Here is a 22,087-nt window from a genome sequence, read left to right on the forward strand (position 1 = left end):
ATCAGTATCCTCTGAAAATGATCAAACTGAAGCTCGAATGAAGGAATCAGTTGCTCCAGTATCCCTCAAAACCCTCACTGGCACTTTACAACCATTACCGCAAAGTGACACAAAACCATCCGAAACAAATGCCCCCAAACCAGAGCAGTTTTTAGACTTGGCACTTAAAAGTGTGGCATCTTCCCTTCGGCCTGTAAATGCAGCAGGTTCAACATTTTTAGGAAAAATACCAACTTTGCTTCTCAAAACGGGACATTCACTCTTCCAGTGACCCTTTCATGGCAACAATCAGATCAGAACGCATGGACTTAAAAAACAATCAGGTCCAGCTGGTTCAGACCTAACAAACCCTGAATGACTCACAGGTTTAGTGGTGGAAAAATCAGAGAGGGAGCATCTTTATGAGTATTTATGAGTATGAGTATCTTTTATGAGCCAAACTATAGTCCTCAGCAGTCGTAGCTGCCTCAGATCCAGCAGCTTTTCCCCTCTCAAGTATGTGAGGAGCATCTTCAGTTGGAACACAGTCAAGAAACTGTTCAAGTACAATTAGGTCACAAAGCTCTTCATAAGTAGTGACATCTAGAGCAGAACACCACCTACTAAAATGTTTGCACAGATCTTTAGCAAACTCCACATTGGACTGCCTTCACCCTTCTTCCTAAAACGCTGTCTATAGGCTTCTGGAACCAACTCATAATCCTTGAACACAGCCTCCTTGACAGTTCTGTACCCGTGGCTCTCGTGTTCACTCAAAGCTGAATATGCTGCTTGAGCCTTAAATCTAAAGACAGACTGCAACATAACAACCTGAGCAGCCTCAGGCTGGCCCCTCCACTTAGACACTCTCTCAAAAAGGGCAAAAAATCTGTCCGGATCACTCTGCTCAAACCTAGAAACAAGGTGCAGATTGGACACCAAATCAAACTCCCTTCATGGACTCAAATTTTCAGAAGCCATTTTTAACCTGCTCTGCTCCAACTGAAGTCTCTCCCTGTCAAGTGCCAAGTTTTCCCTCTTCATTTGTAACATCAGCAGTCTCTGTTTTTGTTCAAACGTTAAAGCATATTAACTTCATCTGCAGCTACATCACCTTCATCTGGTAATACACCTTCTCCATCAATGCTGCCTTCAAATTCCCTTTAACATGATCCAAACTCTTCCTTAAATCTCCTCCATCCACTTTATAAAACTCTCCAATGGAAGCCAACTGCTGTTTAGTGCAGAGATCCAAACCACTCACAGAGGGCGACTCCACAAAACCTCCCACTACTTTGTCCTTTGTAACACAAATCAGAAAGAAAACCTACCTGAAACCACAGAGGATTAAATGATATGTTGCAATGTTACACCAAAATAAAAGAGGATCTCCACAGTTCTTCCACCAAAAGTCCCTAAACTAGCTCCTCCCTAGTCTTCTGGAAGTGTGGCGGTGGACTTACGTGCTCCTCACAGCGGCTGTAACGGCCCTGAACACACCCTGAACCGATGAAGGGGAAAAAGGTGTGGGATGCTGCAAACCCGCACTTACTTCCATCCCTAAAACCCCCCAGCAGTCAATCTCCTTATGAGAAAGCCGCCTGAGACCTTCACAAAAGTGCACATTTCAAATAAAAAAAAATCATTTCTCCTCCAACCGCGCAGCACGTGTGTCTCCCCAAGAGCACAAAGCAAACCACATGTAGCAAATGACGTCAGAGGGCCCACCCAGACACACATCAGTCAAGAGTGGGAAAGGTTTTACTCAGAAATACACAACTATCAGTGCGCTCAACCAAAATCTGACAACGACATAGGACATACATTCTACCAAGGTCACCAAAACAAATTCTTACCTTAATGAGCCTTCTTACGCCTGCCACATGTGAACCAACGCTTATTTAAAGGATCATTTTATTGCTTTGCTGAAGTTGAAGGTAATTTTTTCCCCAAAATGTCCTCAGCTTAAAACACGTCCTCACTCTCATCCAACAGAGCCAGAATGGGCCTGTGGACTGAAGTAGGTTTGTGGAGTTCACAGAGGATTGTTTTTATTTTTCTCTGGGTTTGAAACAGCTAAAAACGGGCCGATCTATGATGTGGCGTGGAGTCCAAGTTCTGCTGAGTTCTGTGTTGTGTACGGCTTCATGCCTGCCAAAGCCACCATCTTCAACCTAAAGTGTGACCCTGTCTTTGACTTTGGCACTGGACCTCGGAACGCTGCTTACTACAGGTAAGAATCTGCCGTGTTATCTGCAGATGGACCATCCTGACCTGTGCAGCTTAATGTGGTTCCTGTTCAGTCCTCAGGGCCAACTCCTGGTCTTGGCTGGGTTTGGAAACCTGCGGGGTCAGATGGAGGTTTGGGATGTGAAGAAATACAAGCAGGTGAGGCAGAAATAAAACTGAATCAGCTGAAAATGTCAAACCATTAACTTCAAAGTCAATCTAATCCACTACAATACTGTGCAAATGTTTTATTCGGTGTATCTTTGCTGTCTAGTTTTTATTTATTATTGAACAACATACACAGTGTTTAACCAGAATAAACATAAACCAGTATTTGGTGTGAGCATTTCTTAAATGACGTCCTGGTTAAGAGCATCAGAAGTGTGTCTGTGTGCAGTGAGAACAGTGAACTTCTAGAGATATCCATAAATGTCAGCTTCCTCATAAGGAGCCACAGTCCATCTTCAGGGCTGCCATTTCTCATCTCGATGTACGAACAGAAATGCTTGAAACAGCATGTACGTACATTTCCCAGGAGTGGCTGGGATTCTTCCAATTGTATTTACTCTTGAAAGCACACAAGTGACTGAGGCTTTTGTGACCACTGGGCCTTGCCTTTGGTGGCTGCAAGGCAAAGGCTTAGGTGGCTACTAAGTGCCACCAGCCAGGTGAAGATTTTGATGGCCACTAGGTGAAGGTTTTGGTATCCGCTAGGTGAAGGCTTTGGTGGCCGCCAGGTGAAGGCTTTGGTGGCCGCCAGGTGAAGGCTTTGGTGGCCGCCAGGTGAAGGCTTTGGTGGCCGCGAGGTGAAGGCTTTGTTGGCCGCCAGGCGAAGGCTTTGTTGGCCGCCAGGCGAAGGCTTGTTGGCCGCCAGGCGAAGGCTTTGTTGGCCGCCAGGCGAGGGCTTTGTTGGCCGCCAGGCGAGGGCCTTGTTGGCCGCCAGGCGAGGGCCTTGTTGGCCGCCAGGCGAGGGCCTTGTTGGCCGCCAGGCGAGGGCCTTGTTGGCCGCCAGGCGAGGGCCTTGTTGGCCGCCAGGCCAGGGCCTTGTTGGCCGCCAGGCGATGGCCGTGGTGGCCGCCAGGCGATGGCCGTGGTGGCCGCCAGGCGATGGCCGTGGTGGCCGCCAGGCGATGGCCGTGGTGGCCGCCAGGCGATGGCCGTGGTGGCCGCCAGGCGATGGCCGTGGTGGCCGCCAGGCGATGGCCGTGGTGGCCGCCAGGCGATGGCCGTGGTGGCCGCCAGGCGATGGCCGTGGTGGCCGCCAGGCGATGGCCGTGGTGGCCGCCAGGCGATGGCCGTGGTGGCCGCCAGGCGATGGCCGTGGTGGCCGCCAGGCGAGGGCCGTGGTGGCCGCCAGGCGAGGCCGTGGTGGCCGCCAGGCGAAGGCCTTGGTGGCCGCGAGGCGAAGGCTTTGTTGGCCGCCAGGCGAGGGCTTTGTTGGCCGCCAGGCGAGGGCCTTGTTGGCCGCCAGGCGAGGGCCTTGTTGGCCGCCAGGCGAGGGCCTTGTTGGCCGCCAGGCGAGGGCCTTGTTGGCCGCCAGGCGAGGGCCTTGTTGGCCGCCAGGCGAGGGCCGTGTTGGCCGCCAGGCGAGGGCCGTGGTGGCCGCCAGGCGAGGGCCGTGGTGGCCGCCAGGCGAGGGCCGTGGTGGCCGCCAGGCGAGGGCCGTGGTGGCCGCCAGGCGAGGGCCGTGGTGGCCGCCAGGCGAGGGCCGTGGGGGCCGCCAGGCGAGGGCCGTGGTGGCCGCCAGGCGAGGGCCGTGGTGGCCGCCAGGCGAGGGCCGTGGTGGCCGCCAGGCGAGGGCCGTGGTGGCCGCCAGGCGAGGGCCGTGGTGGCCGCCAGGCGAAGGCCGTGGTGGCCGCCAGGCGAAGGCCGTGGTGGCCGCCAGGCGATGGCCGTGGTGGCCGCCAGGCGATGGCCGTGGTGGCCGCCAGGCGATGGCCGTGGTGTTCGCCAGGCGATGGCCGTGGTGTTCGCCAGGCGAAGGCCGTGGTGTTCGCCAGGCGAAGGCCCTGGTGGCCGCCAGGCGAAGGCCCTGGTGGCCGCCAGGCGAAGGCTTTGTTGGCCGCCAGGCGAAGGCTTTGTTGGCCGCCAGGCGAAGGCTTTGTTGGCCGCCAGGCGAAGGCTTTGTTGGCCGCCAGGCGAAGGCTTTGTTGGCCGCCAGGCGAAGGCTTTGTTGGCCGCCAGGCGAAGGCTTTGTTGGCCGCAAGGCGAAGGCTTTGTTGGCCGCAAGGCGAAGGCCTTGGTGCGCACCAGGTGAAGGTTGTGGCGGCTGCCAGGTGAAAGGTCTAGTGGCCGCCAGGCGACGGCCGTGGTGTTCGCCAGGCGACGGCCGTGGTGTTCGCCAGGCGACGGCCGTGGTGTTCGCCAGGCGACGGCCGTGGTGTTCGCCAGGCGACGGCCGTGGTGGCCGCCAGGCGACGGCCGTGGTGGCCGCCAGGCGAAGGTTTTGGTGGCCGCCAGGTCCTTTCTGTGTGGTGATTGCATCTTCTCCTCATGTTCAAGTTGGTTCCATCTGGGTGCTCTGGCTTCATCCCATTTCCAAAGACATGAAGGTTTGGTGAACTGCTGATTCTAAATTGGCTGTAAGTGAGTGTGTGTGAAAGTGTTTGTCTGTGTGTGTTAGCCCTGTGGTCTTCCTCTTCCTCTGTCTCATCAACTACCTGCATGTCCTCCCTCAGCAAATCCATAAACCTCCTCTTTGTTCTCTCTCTTTTCCTCCTGCCTGGTGGATCCATCCTCAGCATCCTTCTCCCTATATTCACCTTATTCAGCCCCGCCCTCTTTTACAACAGAGGTATTTCCGTTTTGTCTAAGGACTTCCGCTGAGCAGTGTTTTCAATATAGAACAATGGAAGATATTCCATGGGTAGAAACAAAAACCCTTTTGAAAAGCTCAAAGGGATCGACTCTGGCTCAGCCACGGGTCATAACAGAGTGGGAAGATGACATGAAAAAGTGGCCCTCGATTATTTTTACTACTTTGTGTTGTGACTTGGCGTGGACGGTTTGGCTATGAGGAACTATGAGCTTCATGCCGTGCAGCACTGCGCAGCTTGTATAAAAGCACAATCAAGTTAAAATACTACCCGACAAGTAGGACCACCGTAATTCCAAGATTACGTAACGTTAATACATGTATGGTGTTATTTCATGCAGTGTTTGGTTGTATCAAACGCCAAAGATCCAGTGGTGTGGGGTTTTTTTTCTCCATACAATGAAAAGAACAGACATCGGGACGTTTGGGTGGATTTTTCAAATTCAGCACTATTAACCAGCACCGGAGAGCCTCGTCTTGCAATGGAGGAGGGAACAAGTTAAATGCTGGTCCACAGCACTCAGATCTCTACTTTCCATGTTCAAAACATAGTTCTGAAAGTGATAGTTTCCTCTTCTTCCAGTTGTTGTGGCACCCACGAGCTGAACAATTAATGCTGCTCATGTTTGGACACTTCTAGCGTACTGTGTTCCCACGTAGCTAATCATCAGATGCAGTGACAAACCGGAAGTTCCTTGACAAAATGGAGCCGCCCACCCTGACTTCCTGAATAAGTATACCCTCTGCACATGGAGGGTCTTCAACTGATCCGGTATGGAAATTTGATTTATCTGCATCTTTAATTTTGGAGCTTTTTACACCGGATGCCTCTTCTGACGGAACCCTCGTTGTTTATCCGGGCTTGGGACGGCGCTCAGAGTGTACTGGCTGCACACCCCACATGACTGAGTTGGTTGTGTAAATTTGTAACTGTGTTATTTGAGGTTTGAAATATAACAGCAGTTAAAAATTAGAATGTTTCTGTAAAGTTGTTTGGAAACATCCTCTCAGTGAAGCTGATTCATCCTCATCATTGAAGGAAGAAGGAAGGTGTGATGGTGACAGTGTCTGCTGCTTAACCAATTCCTGAAAGTAAAAAAAAAAAATCAAAAAGACCTGTCACTGAAATGAGATATTCCAGCATTGTTCAGCCTGGGCAGGTGGTCCACTGTGTGCTGGTCTAAGTCCTCTCTCAGAGACGTGCTTGACCAAAGACAGGAAAACAAATCTTTTATCACTGCTTCTTCACATACAGCCACAGTTATTAACTCTCAGTGATGCTCTTCTCCAGTGTTTGACGTGGTTGAAAATCTGACACCATGAATAAAAGCTGACATAACTCTCTGATCTATCGTGGGTCTGAAGGGAAGGCTGTAACTCGACACACGTTTTTTTAACATGAAACTTTTGAAAGTAAGTCATTTGTAATAGTGTCTAGAAATTGTTTGCCAGGTTGATGGAAGCCATGTGTTTACCGTTTGTCACCACAGTGTCCAAACTTTGTGTCCACCAGGTATCCAAACCACAGGCCCCAGATGCCACGCACTTCTCCTGGTCTCCTGATGGCGAGCATGTCGTCACAGCGACGTGCTCGCCACGGCTGCGAGTCAATAACAGTTACCAGATCTGGCACTACACTGGCTCAGTGCTGCACAAATGTGCTGTTCCTGAGCTCTGGGAGGTTCTTTGGCAGCCTTTCCCTGATGGCACCTTTCCTGAACGGGCTGTGAAGTACCAGGCAGTGAAAAGTGAGCTCGGAACCACTCAGGCCACACCCACTCAAGCTTATCGCCCCCCTGCCCTGAGACACCTACCAGCCACAGCCAGCTCCAAACTGGTGAGTTCTGGAGATGTTACACAGTTACTGCTGTAGCACACAGACGGGTCTGGTTCTGTAACCATTTTGTGCTCACCACCTGTGGAATTCAGGTACCATCGTGTTTTGCAAGATGTACCTTTGTTGTAGAGCCAGACTTGGTGACAGCGGACATAAATCAGTGAAAACCTTGAACTCCAGGTCTGGTTTGGGTTTACTTGCCTGAACCTCCTGAAGGAGTCATGTTTGCCCGAATTATCCACAGTTGTTGGAGTAGAGCCGCTGCTCCTTCACTTTGAAAGGAGCCAGCTGAGGTTTTTCGGGCATCTGGTAAGGATGCCCCCTAGAACACCTCCGTAGAGAGGCAGGTCCAGCTGGGAGGAGACCTCAGGGAAGACCCAGGACTAAGTGAGAGATTATATGTCCACACTGGCCTGGGAATGCCTCAGGAAACCCCCAGTCAGAAGCGGTTAATGTGGTCCAGGAAGGGGGAGTTTGTGGTCCCCTACTGCAGCTGTTGCATCCGCAACCCAATCCCAGATGAAGATGAGTGAGTTTTCCTTTTGGTTCCTGTGTTATTTGGTCCTGGCTTGTATTCCGGCTGCGTTTGTGCTGAAGGGGAGTTTGCCTCATCAGTGTTATTTCAGTTGCCACTGTCAGACACTTCAGGAGAATGATTTTTATCATGTTCAGATCTGGTGATGTTTCTGATCTTCACCAACCCATCTGAAAAAAGTTGAGGGCGGGGGACCAAAGCATCCTTATCCTGCCAGCGGATAAAGGCAGATACAGGGTGGTCCTGAACACATCGGACTACGAGGCCAAGATCAACAACTTGCTCAGTGACTCCAGTACATACGAGCGTCTGAAGAGAGACCCCACAAGCGGCTATAAGAAGAAAATCATTAACTACCTCCAAAACCTGGAGAAAGAGGGACTCATCGACAGGCAGGCATACTACAGACTGTACCCTGGGGACGCCACTCCATGCATCTATGGACTGCCCAAAATCCACAAACAGGACGTGCCACTACTCAGGCCTATTGTATGTAGCACAGATTCCATCACGTACAATTTGGCCAAGCATCTAAAGTGGATTTGGCTAACTCAGATCACCATGTGGAGAACACACAAGATTTTGTGAACAAGATCAAGGACCTACAGCTGGAGGCAGATGAAACTGTGGTGTCAATTGATGTGACATCGTTGTTCACCTGCATCCCCACCCCTGAGGCCGTCTCAGTTGTGAGGCAGAGACTGCTGAAGGATGCGTCTCTACTTGAAAGGACCAAACTCACACCAGACCACATCTGCCAACTCTTGGAGATCTGTCTTAACACCACATATTTCCTGTTTAGGGGGAATTACTACAGGCAGATCCATGGTTGTACGATGGGGTCTCCAGTATCCCCCAATGTGGCCAGTTTGTACATGAGTGGAGAAGACAGCCTTGACGTCGTTCACGGGCATCTCTCCCAGTCACTGGTTCAGATATGTTGATGACACATGGGTTAAAATCAAGCAACAAAAAGTTGAGGACTTTACAGAGCACATCAACTCGGTGGACGCCAATATCAAGTTCACACGTGAGGATGCCAGAAACAAACATTTAGCCTTCTGGGACTGTGATGTTACGATTGGAGAGAACAGGCAGCTCCAGACAGGGGTTTACAGAAAACCCACTCACACTGACTAATATCTGCTCTTTGGCTCAAACCACCCCCTTGAACCCAAGCTCGGGGTGATCAGGACTCTTCAACACAGAGCCCTACAGGTGCCCACAACTACAGAGGGAAGGGCTAAAGAACAACAACTTGTCCGGAAAGCCCTCACAGTATGTGGGTACCCACGATGGTCCCTGGGAAAAGTGCAGAAGTCCCAGAGAACAAAGAGACCAGACAGACAGGAGACGAGACAAGAAGAAGAGGAGTTTCTCTCCCTTATTTAGCAGGAGTAGAGGAAAAACTACAGAGGATCTTCAGACAGCACAAAATCCCAGTTTACATTAAACCTGTTAACACCTTGAAACAGAAATTAGTTCACCCTAAGGACAGGATCCCTAGTTACAAACAGAGCAATGTAGTGTATTCTATCAGATGTCAGGAAAACTGTAAAGAACACTACATAGGTGAGACTAAGCAACATTTACACAAAAGGCTGTACCAGCACAGCAAGAGAGGGTGCCAGTGGACCTCAGTCTGCAGTTCATCTCCACCTTAAAGACACTAACCACACGTTTGAGGACAAGGAAGTTAAAATCTTAACCAGAGAGAAGAAATGGTTTGAGAGAGGGGTGAAGGAGGCATTGTATGTGAAACAGTTGAAACCCAGCCTTAACCGGGGAGGGGGTTTGTCCCCTGTTTACAATGGGGTACTCAGGTCTAAGCAGTTTCAGTGTTTTGTTCATGGTAATGAGTCATTCACGTCATCAGGAGACACATCAGGATAGCCATCAGGAGAGGCGTCAGTCCCATCGTTAGGAGGGACAGCTCCCCTGTCATTAGGAGGATGCTAACTAGAGCACAATAGGGGCTAATTAAAGCAATTGTTAAGTCACTAGCCAATAGAGTCTGCCTCTCGGTAGGAGGGGTCTGGTTAGGTTTAAAACTCCAGCTTTTGTGGCTTCTGTTTGTTCTTCTCTATAAGGGTCAAGACAGAAGTCAGACTACCAGAGCAAGAATTTTAGCTGAGGAAGCTTCTGCGATTTGAAGCGAAACGTCGTTGTGTCAAGCAACCCAGTCCAGTCGAAGATTCAAGCTTCTCTACTTTGAGGGCAGGGGGATAAAAATCAAACCTACAACTTGCCTGAGTTTCTTTGTCTATACTGTCACAGTTCCTCCTCAGTCTCTGCTTTACCTGAGAACACAACATTTAGTTTGTGGTTCTTGGATAAGACCTACAACCTCAAATCAGAAAAAGGTGTCCAAACTAAACACCCGTGATCTCAGTCCCTCAGACTGCACTGCATTAATGCCGTCATTCATCAGTAGCTGATATATCCACATTGGCAAGTGATTACTTTGGGAAACCTTTGTCAAACTTCACAGTAGAGAATGTGTGGAGAATTTTGAAGCAAGAAAATGCAACAGCTCTGTATTGTTGGACACCTTAGGATAGGTCTACAAGAAGATTGAGATAAAATAACACCTGAAACAGTTCATGACGTTGTGTCCTCAACACCAAAATGACTTTTCAGTGTTGTAATTTTTCACTAAGTGGTAAATGCTTTAGTGTGCCAACAAGTATGGATGAATATGAACAAATTAAATGAGGCTGACCAGGAACAAAAAAAGCTTGAAACATCTTGAGTTGATACCGTCGAGAGTGAAAACCCTTCACATCTCCCTCTCTCATCTGGAAAATAAAGACTCCTACATTAGCATGCTCTTTATAGACTACAGCTCCGCCTTCAACACGGTCGTCCCCCACAAACTCACCCACAAACTGTTAGCCCTCGGACTTCCCCCTCCCTCTGTGACTGGCTTTTCAACTTCCTGAATGGCAGGCCACAGTCTGTCAGGATCGGGAGAAACACGTCAGCCACCATCACTACCAACATGGGGATCCCACAGGGCTGTGTCCTGAGCCCCATCCTCTACACCCTGTTCACCCACGACTGTGTCGCTTCCCACCCCAACAACACCATCATCAAGTTTGCCGATGACACCGCCATGATAGGACGCATCACTGGCGGAGACGAGGCAGCCTACAGGAGGGAGGTAGACAGTCTGATGACGTGGTGTGGAAACGACAACCTCACTCTCAACACAGACAACGCCAAGGAGATGATGGTGGATATGAGGAAGGAGAGGAGGCTTCACCAGCCGCTGTTCATCCGAGGTCTTGAGGTGGAGAGGGTGAGGAACTTCAAGTACCTGGGGGTCCACATCAGCGATGACCTCACCTGGACATTCAATACCACACAGGTGGTGAAGAAGGCTCAGCAGCGGCTGTATTTCTTGGGGAGGCTGAGGAAATTTGGGATGGCACCCAATATCCTCAGCAACTTCTACAGCTGCATCATTGAGTCAGTCCTGACCACCTGCATCACTGGGTGGTACGGCAGCTCTACTGTGTGGGACCGCAAACACCTGCAGAGCGTGATAAGCACTGCGTCAGCCCTCTCTGCAGAGCATCTACCACCGCAGAGTCCACAGGAGAGCTGTCTCTATCATCAAAGACCCCACTCACCCCAACATGGACTATTCACACTACTCCCCTCAGGCCGCAGGTTCAGGACTGTGAGATGCAGAACCACTAGGTTCAAGAACTCCTTCTTTCACACAGCCATTAGACTGTTAAACAGCTGAACCCCCCTCCCCCTTAAGGACAGAGCCCCCCCCACCATTGGTCACTTTATCTTCCATTTGACACTTTAGTATATTACGATCACTTTATTCTATTAGAACACCCGTTAACTTGAATCCATTGGCTCATTTGCACGAAACCATTTACTGCTGAACGTTGCACAAAACAGTGAATGTTGCACACTGATGCACTATTATGTACATATGCCATTACACAAGTATACTTTTTATATTTATATTTCCCTTCTTATAGTGCATATTTATATTTTATTATATCGCTTTGTTACATTCTATTGTTCTTACCAACATGCTTATTTTATGTTATTTCATTTGTTTTTCCATTATATTTAGATATTTTTTACTTAGTCATTTTTATATATACAATGAGGAAAATAAGTATTTGAACACCCTGCGATTTTGCAAGTTCTCCCACTTAGAAATCATGGAGGGGTCTGAAATTTTCATCTTAGGTGCATGTCCACTGTGAGAGACATAATCTAAAAAAAAATCCGGAAATCACAATGTATGATTTTTTTTTAAAAATCATTTATTTGTATGTTACTGCTGCAAATAAGTATTTGATCACCTACCAACCAACAAGAATTCTGTCTCACACAGACCTGTTAATTTTTCATTAAGAAGCCCTCTTATGAAACATCATACTCTGGGGTGCTCTTCTGCAAAGGGGACAGGACAACTGCACCGTATTGAAGGGAGGATGGATGGAGTCATGTATTGTGAGATTTTGGCAAACAACCTCCTTCCCTCAGTAAGAGCATTGAAGATGGGTCATGGCTGGGTCTTCAGCATGACAATGACCCCAAACACACAGCCAGGGCAACTAAGGAGGGGCTCCGTAAGAAGCATTTCAAGGTCCTGCAGTGACCTGGCCAGTCTCCAGACCTGAACTCAATAGAAAATCTTTGGAGGGAGCTGAAACTCCAAACCTGAAAGATCTGGAGAAGATCTGTATGGAGGAGTGGACCAAAATCCCTGCTGCAGTGTGTGAAAACCTGGTGAAAAACTACAGGAAACATTTGACCTCTGTAATTGCAAACAAAGGCTACTGTACCAAATATTAACATTGATTTTCACAGGTGTTCAAATACTTATTTGCAGCAGTAACATACAAATAAATTATTAAAAAAATCATACATTGTGATTTCTGGATTTTTTTTTAGATTATGTCTCTCACAGTGGACATGCACCTAAGATGAAAATTTCAGACCCCTCCATGATTTCTAAGTGGGAGAACTTGCAAAACCGCAGGGTGTTCAAATACTTATTTTCCTCACTGTATATTTGGACATCCAGTGTGGGCAGCAAAGTAAGAATTTTATTGTACAGGGAAACGTGTTTCTTTACTGTGTACGAGGTCTGTTAGAAAAGTATCCGACCTTTTTATTTTTTTCAAAAACCATATGGATTTGAATCACATGTGATTGCGTCAGACAAGCTTGAACCCTCGTGCGCATGCGTGAGTTTTTACATGCCTGTCGGTTGCGTCATTCGCCTGTGAGCAGGCTTTGTGTGAGCACTGGTCCAGCCCTCTCGTCGTTTTTTTATTGCGAATAAATGTCTGAACGATTTGGATCTTTGCTGCATCAATTTGTTTCCAGAAACTGTGAGAGACCTCCAGGTGGACACCGTTCGGAAAATTAATATGGCTTTCAGGGACGATTTTATGGGGATTATACAGATTAAGGAGTGATCCAGACGGTTTAAAGACCGCCCACAACTGCTGAGAGCGCGGCGCGCTCCGAGCGGCGATCGACAGGCTGACACCCCACTGAAACAACCAGATCATTTCCAACGTGAAGGTTTTGTTGATCCGGGACATCGTCTGACTTACACAAAAAGGCTGAAGATGTGGACATCAGCACTTTTTCGGTACATTCCACTGTTACAGGAGTTTTTTTCATGGAAAGAAAAGCGGAGGGATGCACCACGGAGCCGTTCATTACGCGGGACAAAACCACCTCGGTGTTGGTCTCACAGGACGGCTTTCAGGTGGATTTCAGACGGATTCCGTTTGGTTTTCAGTCGTGTGATTATCCGATTGTGATTGTGCATGAGCTGGACATGCCCCAACATGTCCTAGAAGGCTTCGTCACGGCGTTGCTTTGTGCCAAGCCGCTCCACCGCGACGCACGGAATTCCTCCGCACGTCTGTCTCAGTGTGCCGAAAAAATGCTGATGTCCACGTCTTTTCACAATTCCTGTGCTAGTCAGACGACATACCGGATCAATCTATCAATCAATTTTTTTATATAGCGCCAAATCACAACAAACAGTTGCCCCAAGGCGCTTTATATTGTAAGGCAAGGCCATACAATAATTATGTAAAACCCCAACGGTCAAAACGACCCCCTGTGAGCAAGCACTTGGCTACAGTGGGAAGGAAAAACTCCCTTTTAACAGGAAGAAACCTCCAGCAGAACCAGGCTCAGGGAGGGGCAGTCTTCTGCTGGGACTGGTTGGGGCTGAGGGAGTGAACCAGGAAAAAGACATGCTGTGGAGGGGAGCAGAGATCGATCACTAATGATTAAATGCAGAGTGGTGCATACAGAGCAAAAAGAGAAAGAAACAGTGCATCATGGGAACCCCCCAGCAGTCTAAGTCTATAGCAGCATAACTAAGGGATGGTTCAGGGTCACCTGATCCAGCCCCAACTATAAGCTTTAGCAAAAAGGAAAGTTTTAAGCCTAATCTTAAAAGTAGAGAGGGTGTCTGTCTCCCTGATCTGAATTGGGAGCTGGTTCCACAGGAGAGGAGCCTGAAAGCTGAAGGCTCTGCCTCCCATTCTACTCTTGATCAAAAATGACTCCAAGATTTCTCACAGTATTACTAGAGGTCAGGGTAATGCCATCCACAGTAAGGATCTGGTTAGACACCATGTTTCTAAGATTTGTGGGGCCAAGTACAATAACTTCAGTTTTATCTGAGTTTAAAAGCAGGAAATTAGAGGTCATCCATGTCTTTGTCTGTAAGACAATCCTGCAGTTTAGCTAATTGGTGTGTGTCCTCTGGCTTCATGGATAGATAAAGCTGGGTATCATCTGCGTAACAATGAAAATTTAAGCAATACCGTCTAATAATACTGCCTAAGGGAAGCATGTATAAAGTGAATAAAATTGGTCCTAGCACAGAACCTTGAGGAACTCCATAATTAACTTTAGTCTGTGAAGAAGATTCCCCATTTACATGAACAAATTGTAATCTATTAGACAAATATGATTCAAACCACCGCAGCGCAGTGCCTTTAATACCTATGGCATGCTCTAATCTCTGTAATAAAATTTTATGGTCAACAGTATCAAAAGCAGCACTGAGGTCTAACAGAACAAGCACAGAGATGAGTCCACTGTCCGAGGCCATAAGAAGATCATTTGTAACCTTCACTAATGCTGTTTCTGTACTATGATGAATTCTAAAACCTGACTCTTCAAATAGACCATTCCTCTGCAGATGATCAGTTAGCTGTTTTACAACTACCCTTTCAAGAATTTTTGAGAGAAAAGGAAGGTTGGAGATTGGCCTATAATTAGCTAAGATAGCTGGGTCAAGTGATGGCTTTTTAAGTAATGGTTTAATTACTGCCACCTTAAAAGCCTGTGGTACATAGCCAACTAATAAAGATAGATTGATCATATTTAAGATTGAAGCATTAATTAATGGTAGGGCTTCCTTGAGCAGCCTGGTAGGAATGGGGTCTAATAAACATGTTGATGGTTTGGATGAAGTAACTAATGAAAATAACTCAGACAGAACAATCTGAGAGAAAGAGTCTAACCAAATACAGGCATCACTGAAAGCAGCCAAAGATAACGATACGTCTTTGGGATGGTTATGAGTAATTTTTTCTCTAATAGTTAAAATTTTGTGCTTTGTGCTTTGCGCCGAGTGGCTGCACCGCGACGCGCGGTGGAGCAGCTTCTCTTTCCATGACAAAAACTCCTGTAACAGTGAAATGTGCCGTTCATTTTTAAACTGGACGCTGTCTTGATCCGGTATGTCATCTGACTAGCACAGGAATTGTGAAAAGATGTGGACATCAGCACTTTTCTGGCAGGGGAGGTGATGGTCTAGTGGTTAAGGTGTTGGGCTTGAGACCAGAAGATCATGGGTTCAAATCCCCGCCTGACTGGAAAATCACTAAGGGCCCTTGGGCAAGGCCTTTAATCCCCTATTGCTCCAGGTGTGTAGTGAGCGCCTTGTATGGCAGCACCCTGACATCGGGGTGAATGTGAGGCATAACTGTAAAGCGCTTTGAGCGTCTGATGCAGATGCGCTATATAAATGCAGTCCATTTACCATTCCATTTACATTAAGACAGACGTGCGGATGAGTTCCGCGCGTCGCGGTGCAGCCGCTCGGCGCAAAGCAACGCCGTGATGAAGCCTCACTGGACATGTTGGGGCATGTCCAGCTCATGCTCAATCACAATCGGATAATCACACAACTGAAAAGCAACCGGAATCCGTCTGAAATCCACCTGAAAACCGTCCTGTGAGACCAACACCGAGGTGGTTTTGTCCCGCGTAATGAACGGAGCCGTGGCGCATCCCTCCGCTTTTCTTTCCATGAAAAAAACTCCTGTAACGGTGGAATGTGCCGGAAAAACTGCTGATGTCCACGCCTTCTGCCTTTTTGTGAAAGTCAGACGACGTCCCGGATCAACAAAGCCTTCACGTTGGAAATGATCTGGTTGTTCCAGCGGGGTTTGAGCCTGTCGATTGGCGCTCGGAGCGCGGCGCGCTCTCAGCAGTTGTGGGCGGTCTTTAAACTGTCTGGATCACTCCTTAATCTGTGTAATCCCCATAAAATCGTCCCTGAAAGCCACATTAATTTTCCGAACGGTATCCACCTGGAGGTCTCTCACAGTTTCTGGAAAAAAATTGATGCAGCAAAGCTCCAAATCATTCAGACATTTATTTGTAATAAAAAATAGACGAGAGGGGTGGACCAGTGCTCACACAAAGCCTGCTCACAGGCAAATGATGCAACCGACAGGCGTGAAAAAACTCACGCATGCGCATGAAGGTTCAAGCTTGTCTGACGCAATCACATGTGATTCAAATCCATATGGTTTTTGAAAAAAAATAAAAAGGTTGGATACTTTTCTAACACACCTTGTATATAACAAAGCTTTGAATCTTGAAAGTCAAAGTAAATGTAAGAATCATTGCTTTTTTGTTCGTTTGTTTGCTTTTTACAAACCGTCCCAACTCTTTCTCATTTTGGGGCTGTAACTTCAAGCCCATGTGAACGTTGTGTAAATTGTCCTGAGTTAGTTGCTGCAGATATCCGCGGGCCACGATGCTTCCTAAAGTAAAGTGTTGTGTCTCAGATCAGCCTGTGTCCTTCTTCATGTGCTGTCTCCTCAGCACGAGGACGAGCCACCTCAGAACATGAAACCTGGAGCTACCGGAGAAAAGTCCAAAGCAGCTCTGAAGAAACAGAGGCAACGAGAAGCTCGCAAAGCCGCTAAACAGGTGAAGTTTAATAATGTTATTTTGAACGTCACATTACATGGATTTAAATATGGACCAGCCAACAGGGAGTCTGGTCCACGGGGTCCTGTTCCCTATGAGTCAGCAGAAAACCCTGCATGAGTCAGCAGAAACTTCGTATGAGCTGGCAGTAGGGATGGGTATCAAAAACTGGTTATTTTCGAGCATTGTTAAGAAATGATTCGATCCACCGACATCAACAGCCTTTTTGCTGAATGATTCCCTTATCAGTCCTTCAGAGCGGCTGTTGTTTTGTGAGGGTGTTTGTCTGGAAAATGATAATTTCTCTATGTTGATTACAGACCCTGCAGCGGCTCTGTAATCAACAGCTTCTGTAACTGCTCCGCTTTGAAGCTTGAACCAACAAAGCAATGCTCCAACCTGCTGCTTCGTTGGTTCTCTGCTTTGCTGCTTCTCAGAAGCGTCAACTCCGCTTCTCAAACTCCTCTCAAAGCCATTAAAACATGTCAATTGTGAGTCACTTTAGTGTGGATTTACGTCACTAACTGGGATTCTTGTCTTGTTGCAGGCAAGAAACGAGAGTCGTCCTCCGTTCCATTCGCACAGCTCCAAGCGCTGCGCCGCTCTCTGCCGAGTCACGTTAGAGTCCGGAATTAATAACTTCAAAACGTATTACCACTTTAAATCAAATGACACCTCTTTACAAACACTCTAACACAGACAGCAGACTAAAATGTTTTCCTCCCACAATGAGACGTCCTATGTTCTTTATGAATGACACTGATGCTGACGTGCAACTGGCTGAGCTCAGCTCAGAGGTACGGAGAGACATTCATGCCATTAATGTCTGAAAGGAAATGCTTTTGACAAAAACTACAGATTTTATTTCTTTCTATTTATGTCCAGAGTTTAAGGATCCAGTGACCAATTTCATATTTATTTACTTTAAGACTCAATAAAATGTTGTTGACATAGAAAACCTGTGAAGCCAACTTTTAGTCCACAGAACATTCACAGGTATCAATAAGGGATTCAGTAAGGGAATCGATAATGGTAAAATCCCCATCCCTAGTCAGCAGAAACCTCGTCTTCTGACTGTGGCGGCCAGGCTCACCTTTTTCACAAGGACATCCAGGTTCCCTGCGATGTCCCTGGTTTCAGGGTCAGTCACGGTGTCTGTCGTCTTCTGCTGGGACTCACCCACATGTCGGGTGTCTTCTTTGTTGGTCTCACAGTGTTTTGGATGGTGTATGATGGAAGCTGTAGGGAAAAAAAGTGTTTTCTGCTTTTCACACTTTGAAACTGCATCATCATCTCAGATGAGGTCGCTCGTTAGCACCCTGTCATGACTGTGGCCACGCCTGACATCAGTCTCCTGTCCTCACAACAGAAGACACAGGAAAGCGGCCATATTGTCTAGAATCAGTTCTTCAGAACTTACTTCAGGATAAGGTTGTTTTCTTTGAAACAACCTTATCTTTACAGAGATGTGGCTAACCAGCTATGTACCGTATGCTAATGTGGACTTGCCCGGCTTTTCCACGGTGCGTGCAGATCGCAGTCCCAATTCCAGCGGGAAAAGCAAAGGTGGAGGTCTTATCCAAACCATCTAACAGTTAAAACTGTGAAATGCAGCTGTGACCTGGAGCTGCTAGCTGTTAGCATCAGACCGTATTATGTACCCCGTGAGTTCTTTCACGGTATTGTGCTCTGTGTTTACATTCCTTCGAGTGTGGAGGCAGAGGCACTGTGTGAGTCCATCTACAATGTCACCACGGCGCTTCAGTCCCAGTATCCAGATGCATTTTTTTCTCATTTCTGGTGATTTTAATCATGTCACCTTGGATACTACTCTTGCCTCTTTCCACCAATATGTAAGTTGGGTTGCATGGTGAGGGTCTCTCTCTCTCTCTCTGTCTCTCTCTCTCTCTGTCTCTCAAGGGACTGCTGCTCCCGTCTCCACTCCTCCCTCCATCAGGGCAGATCAGGTGGTTAAGGAGCTGCAACATCTCCATCTTAGGAAGACCACAGGTCCAGACCGGGTCAGTCCACGGCTCCCGACAGCCTGTGCTGCTGAGCTGGGAGACCCTCAACAGCACGTTTTCAACATGAGCCTGTGGGTGGGGAGGGTTCCCTCACTGTGGAAAACATCCTGCAGTGTTCCAGTCCCAAAGAAAGGTCGGCCTCAGGAGCTGAAGGACTACAGGCCGGTCGCGCTCACTGGAGCGACTGATCCTACAGCTTGTATGACCTCAGGTACAGATGGAGAGGGACCCCCTCCAATTCTCCTACCAGGAGAAGGTGGGTGTTGAGGATGTAGTTGTCTCCTACACCGTGCACTTACGTACCTGGATGTGGGGGGTGCATTGTGAGGATGTTGTTCTTTGAGTTCTCCAGTGCTTTTAATAAAATCCATCCCAGCCTCCTGCAGGACAAACTGTGGACCATCACCTTGTACGCTGGATTTCAGACTATTTGACCAACAGGCCACAGTTTGTTCATGCTGGGGGGCTGTAGGTCCTCCACATTGGTCTGCAGCACTGGAGCTCCTCAGGGCACAGTGCTCTCGCCCCTTCTCTTCGCCCTCTGTACTGCTGATTTTCAGTACAGCTCAGCTACATGACACATGCAGAAGTTCTCTGATGACACTGTAATTGTGGCCTGTATTAGGGGGGGTGAGGAGGGGGAGTACAGGGGCCTGGTGAAGGATTTTGGGAGGTGGTGTCAGCAGAATAAGCTCCTGCTGAACACCACCAAGATGAAGGAGGCGGTGCTCGATTTCCGACGGAGGCCAACCTCTCTGCAGCCCGTCATTACTGAGGGATCGGAGGTGGAGGTGATCTCCACCTACAGGTACCTGCAGCTGGACACCAGGCTGAGCTGGAAAGCCAACATGGATGGATGGATGAGATTTATTGTCATTGTCATTACAAGTGCAACAACAATGAGATTACGTCCACACTCAAATTACCTCAGACAAGATACAGCAATTAATCCACAATTATGACTTGTTTACTGTAATAATGACACACATCAGAATTAAGACAACACATATACATTTGACATTGTTTATGTGCACTAAACTTGAAACAGTCCGTTTTCCGAATTGAGGCAAAGTGAGTGTGTGGTAGCCACAGCAACATGTAGTCACGCCGCCGCCAGCTTGGGGGGAAACGGGGACCTGCCGCAGCTAAAATTTTCAATTTATTTTCATTTATATAGCACCAAATCACAACAGAGTTGCCTCAAAGAAGGTCTAACCTTACCAACGCCCAGAGTAACAGTGGTAAGGAAAAACTCCCTCTGAGGAAGAAACCTCAAGCAGACCAAACTCAAAGGGCTGAGCGTTAATTGGTCAAATTAATGCCGATGTCTCACTGGACCAAGAACCATCATTTCAGTCTTATCAGAGTTAAAAAGTACGAAGTTTCTAGACATCCAACTTCTCACTGCTGCAAGGCAATCTTCTAAGGATTTTATGTGAACGAGATTACCAGCAGTTATCGGCATGTATAACTGAGTATCATCTGCATAACAGTGAAAGGTAATCCCAAAATGCTGCAATATCAATCAGTCAATCAATTTTATTTATATAGCACCAAATCACAACAAACAGTTGCCCCAAGGCGCTTTATATTGTAAGGCAAGGCCATACAATAATTACGTAAAAACCCCAACGGTCAAAACGACCCCCTGTGAGCAAGCACTTGGCGACAGTGGGAAGGAAAAACTCCCTTTTAACAGGAAGAAACCTCCAGCAGAACCAGGCTCAGGGAGGGGCAGTCTTCTGCTGGGACTGGTTGGGGCTGAGGGAGAGAACCAGGAAAAAGACATGCTGTGGAGGGGAGCAGAAATCAATCACTAATGATTAAATGCAGAGTGGTGCATACAGAGCAAAAGGAGAAAGAAACACTCAGTGCATCATGGGAACCCCCCAGCAGTCTACGTCTATAGCAGCATAACTAAGGGATGGTTCAGGGTCACCTGATCCAGCCCTAACTATAAGCTTTAGCAAAAAGGAAAGTTTTAAGCCTAATCTTAAAAGTAGAGAGGGTGTCTGTCTCCCTGATCTGAATTGGGAGCTGGTTCCACAGGAGAGGAGCCTGAAAGCTGAAGGCTCTGCCTCCCATTCTACTCTTACAAACCCTAGGAACTACAAGTAAGCCTGCAGTCTGAGAGCGAAGCACTCTATTGGGGTGATATGGTACTATGAGGTCCCTAAGATAAGATGGGACCTGATTATTCAAAACCTTATAAGTAAGAAGAAGAATTTTAAATTCTATTCTAGAATTAACAGGAAGCCAATGAAGAGAGGTCAATATGGGTGAGATATGCTCTCTCCTTCTAGTCCCCGTTAGTACTCTAGCTGCAGCATTTTAAATTAACTGAAGGCTTTTTAGGGAACTTTTAGGACAACCTGATAATAATGAATTACAATAGTCCAGCCTAGAGGAAATAAATGCATGAATTAGTTTTTCAGCATCACTCAGTATGTGCCCAAGGGGTGCTATATAAAGAGAGAAAAGCAGGGGGCCTAAGACAGACCCCTGTGGAACCCCAAATTTCATGTCACTAAGGTTAGAGGTAGTGTTACTGTACAAAACACAGTGAGAACGACTGGTCAACTATGACGTCAACCATGCAAGGACACTCCCAGTAATCCCAAAATGATTTTCCAGCCTATCAAGTAGAATATGATGATCCACTGTATCAAATGCAGCACTGAGATCTAACAGCAACAGAACTGTAGTGGTGTCCGAATCCATTGCAAGCAGAAGATCATTCACCACTTTAGTTATTTGGGACAAGATGGCACCTGTGTTTGTTTTGGCTGCTGCTCGTCTGTTGCCGCGTCAAATTTTTGTTTTGGTTCTGATCGTGTGTGCTGTTATATTAGCTTTGACAGGCAGCGGTTGTGTTTGTGCTGTAAGGACTTACGACCGCAGCTCTCTTTTCAAAATTAAAGAGTCAATGGAATGCCTCTTTAATGACTGGGATCGCTACAAACAAACTTTTCCTCCCCCTTTCGTCTGCCCTCCTTCCTCCCAGGAATACCTGATGTTGTTGCGATGTCCAGGTAATCCTAAAAGGAGGAGAAGAAGAGGCTGCAGGCGTCCAGGTTTGGGTCAGGTGTGAAGTATGGGCGGCGGCCCGTATACATCGGAGGTGTAGATGGCTGTGCCCGGTCCTCCTCCTGCAGGATATGGCTGGCTGTGCTGCCCTGTTTACACATCCCACCACCCATCTGCATAACGAGGTTCGGCCTGTACGTCCCTGGATTCCTGATGGATGTGCCTGGGCTTCAGGTTCATCTTGGCTCTCTGTGTGTACATCCACGGAGCAACGTCGGTCCTGCTGGTACAGCTGGGCGTCACGTGATCGTGGGAGATGTCTGCAGGCAATCCCGCTGTGCCCCGTCGGCTCGACGGATTCGTTAACGCTGAGTCGGATTGGACTACTGAATGCC

At 47.8% G+C, this 22,087-nt stretch overlaps 1 protein-coding gene across 2 annotated transcripts in view; it reads left to right on the forward strand.

The window, feature by feature from the left end:
• Positions 1–22,087, forward strand: part of eif2a (eukaryotic translation initiation factor 2A) — a 121,792-nt gene that overhangs the window by 65,524 nt on the left and 34,181 nt on the right. For both annotated transcript variants that reach the window (XM_034165456.1, XM_034165457.1), the window contains exons 10-13: positions 2,056–2,212; positions 2,283–2,367; positions 6,537–6,860; positions 16,534–16,641. In XM_034165456.1, coding sequence (XP_034021347.1) covers positions 2,056–2,212; positions 2,283–2,367; positions 6,537–6,860; positions 16,534–16,641 — 674 coding nt within the window. The remainder of the gene's footprint in view (positions 1–2,055; positions 2,213–2,282; positions 2,368–6,536; positions 6,861–16,533; positions 16,642–22,087) is intronic.

Source organism: Thalassophryne amazonica, unplaced genomic scaffold, assembly GCF_902500255.1.
Source record: "Thalassophryne amazonica unplaced genomic scaffold, fThaAma1.1, whole genome shotgun sequence".
Classification (NCBI taxonomy): domain Eukaryota; kingdom Metazoa; phylum Chordata; class Actinopteri; order Batrachoidiformes; family Batrachoididae; genus Thalassophryne; species Thalassophryne amazonica.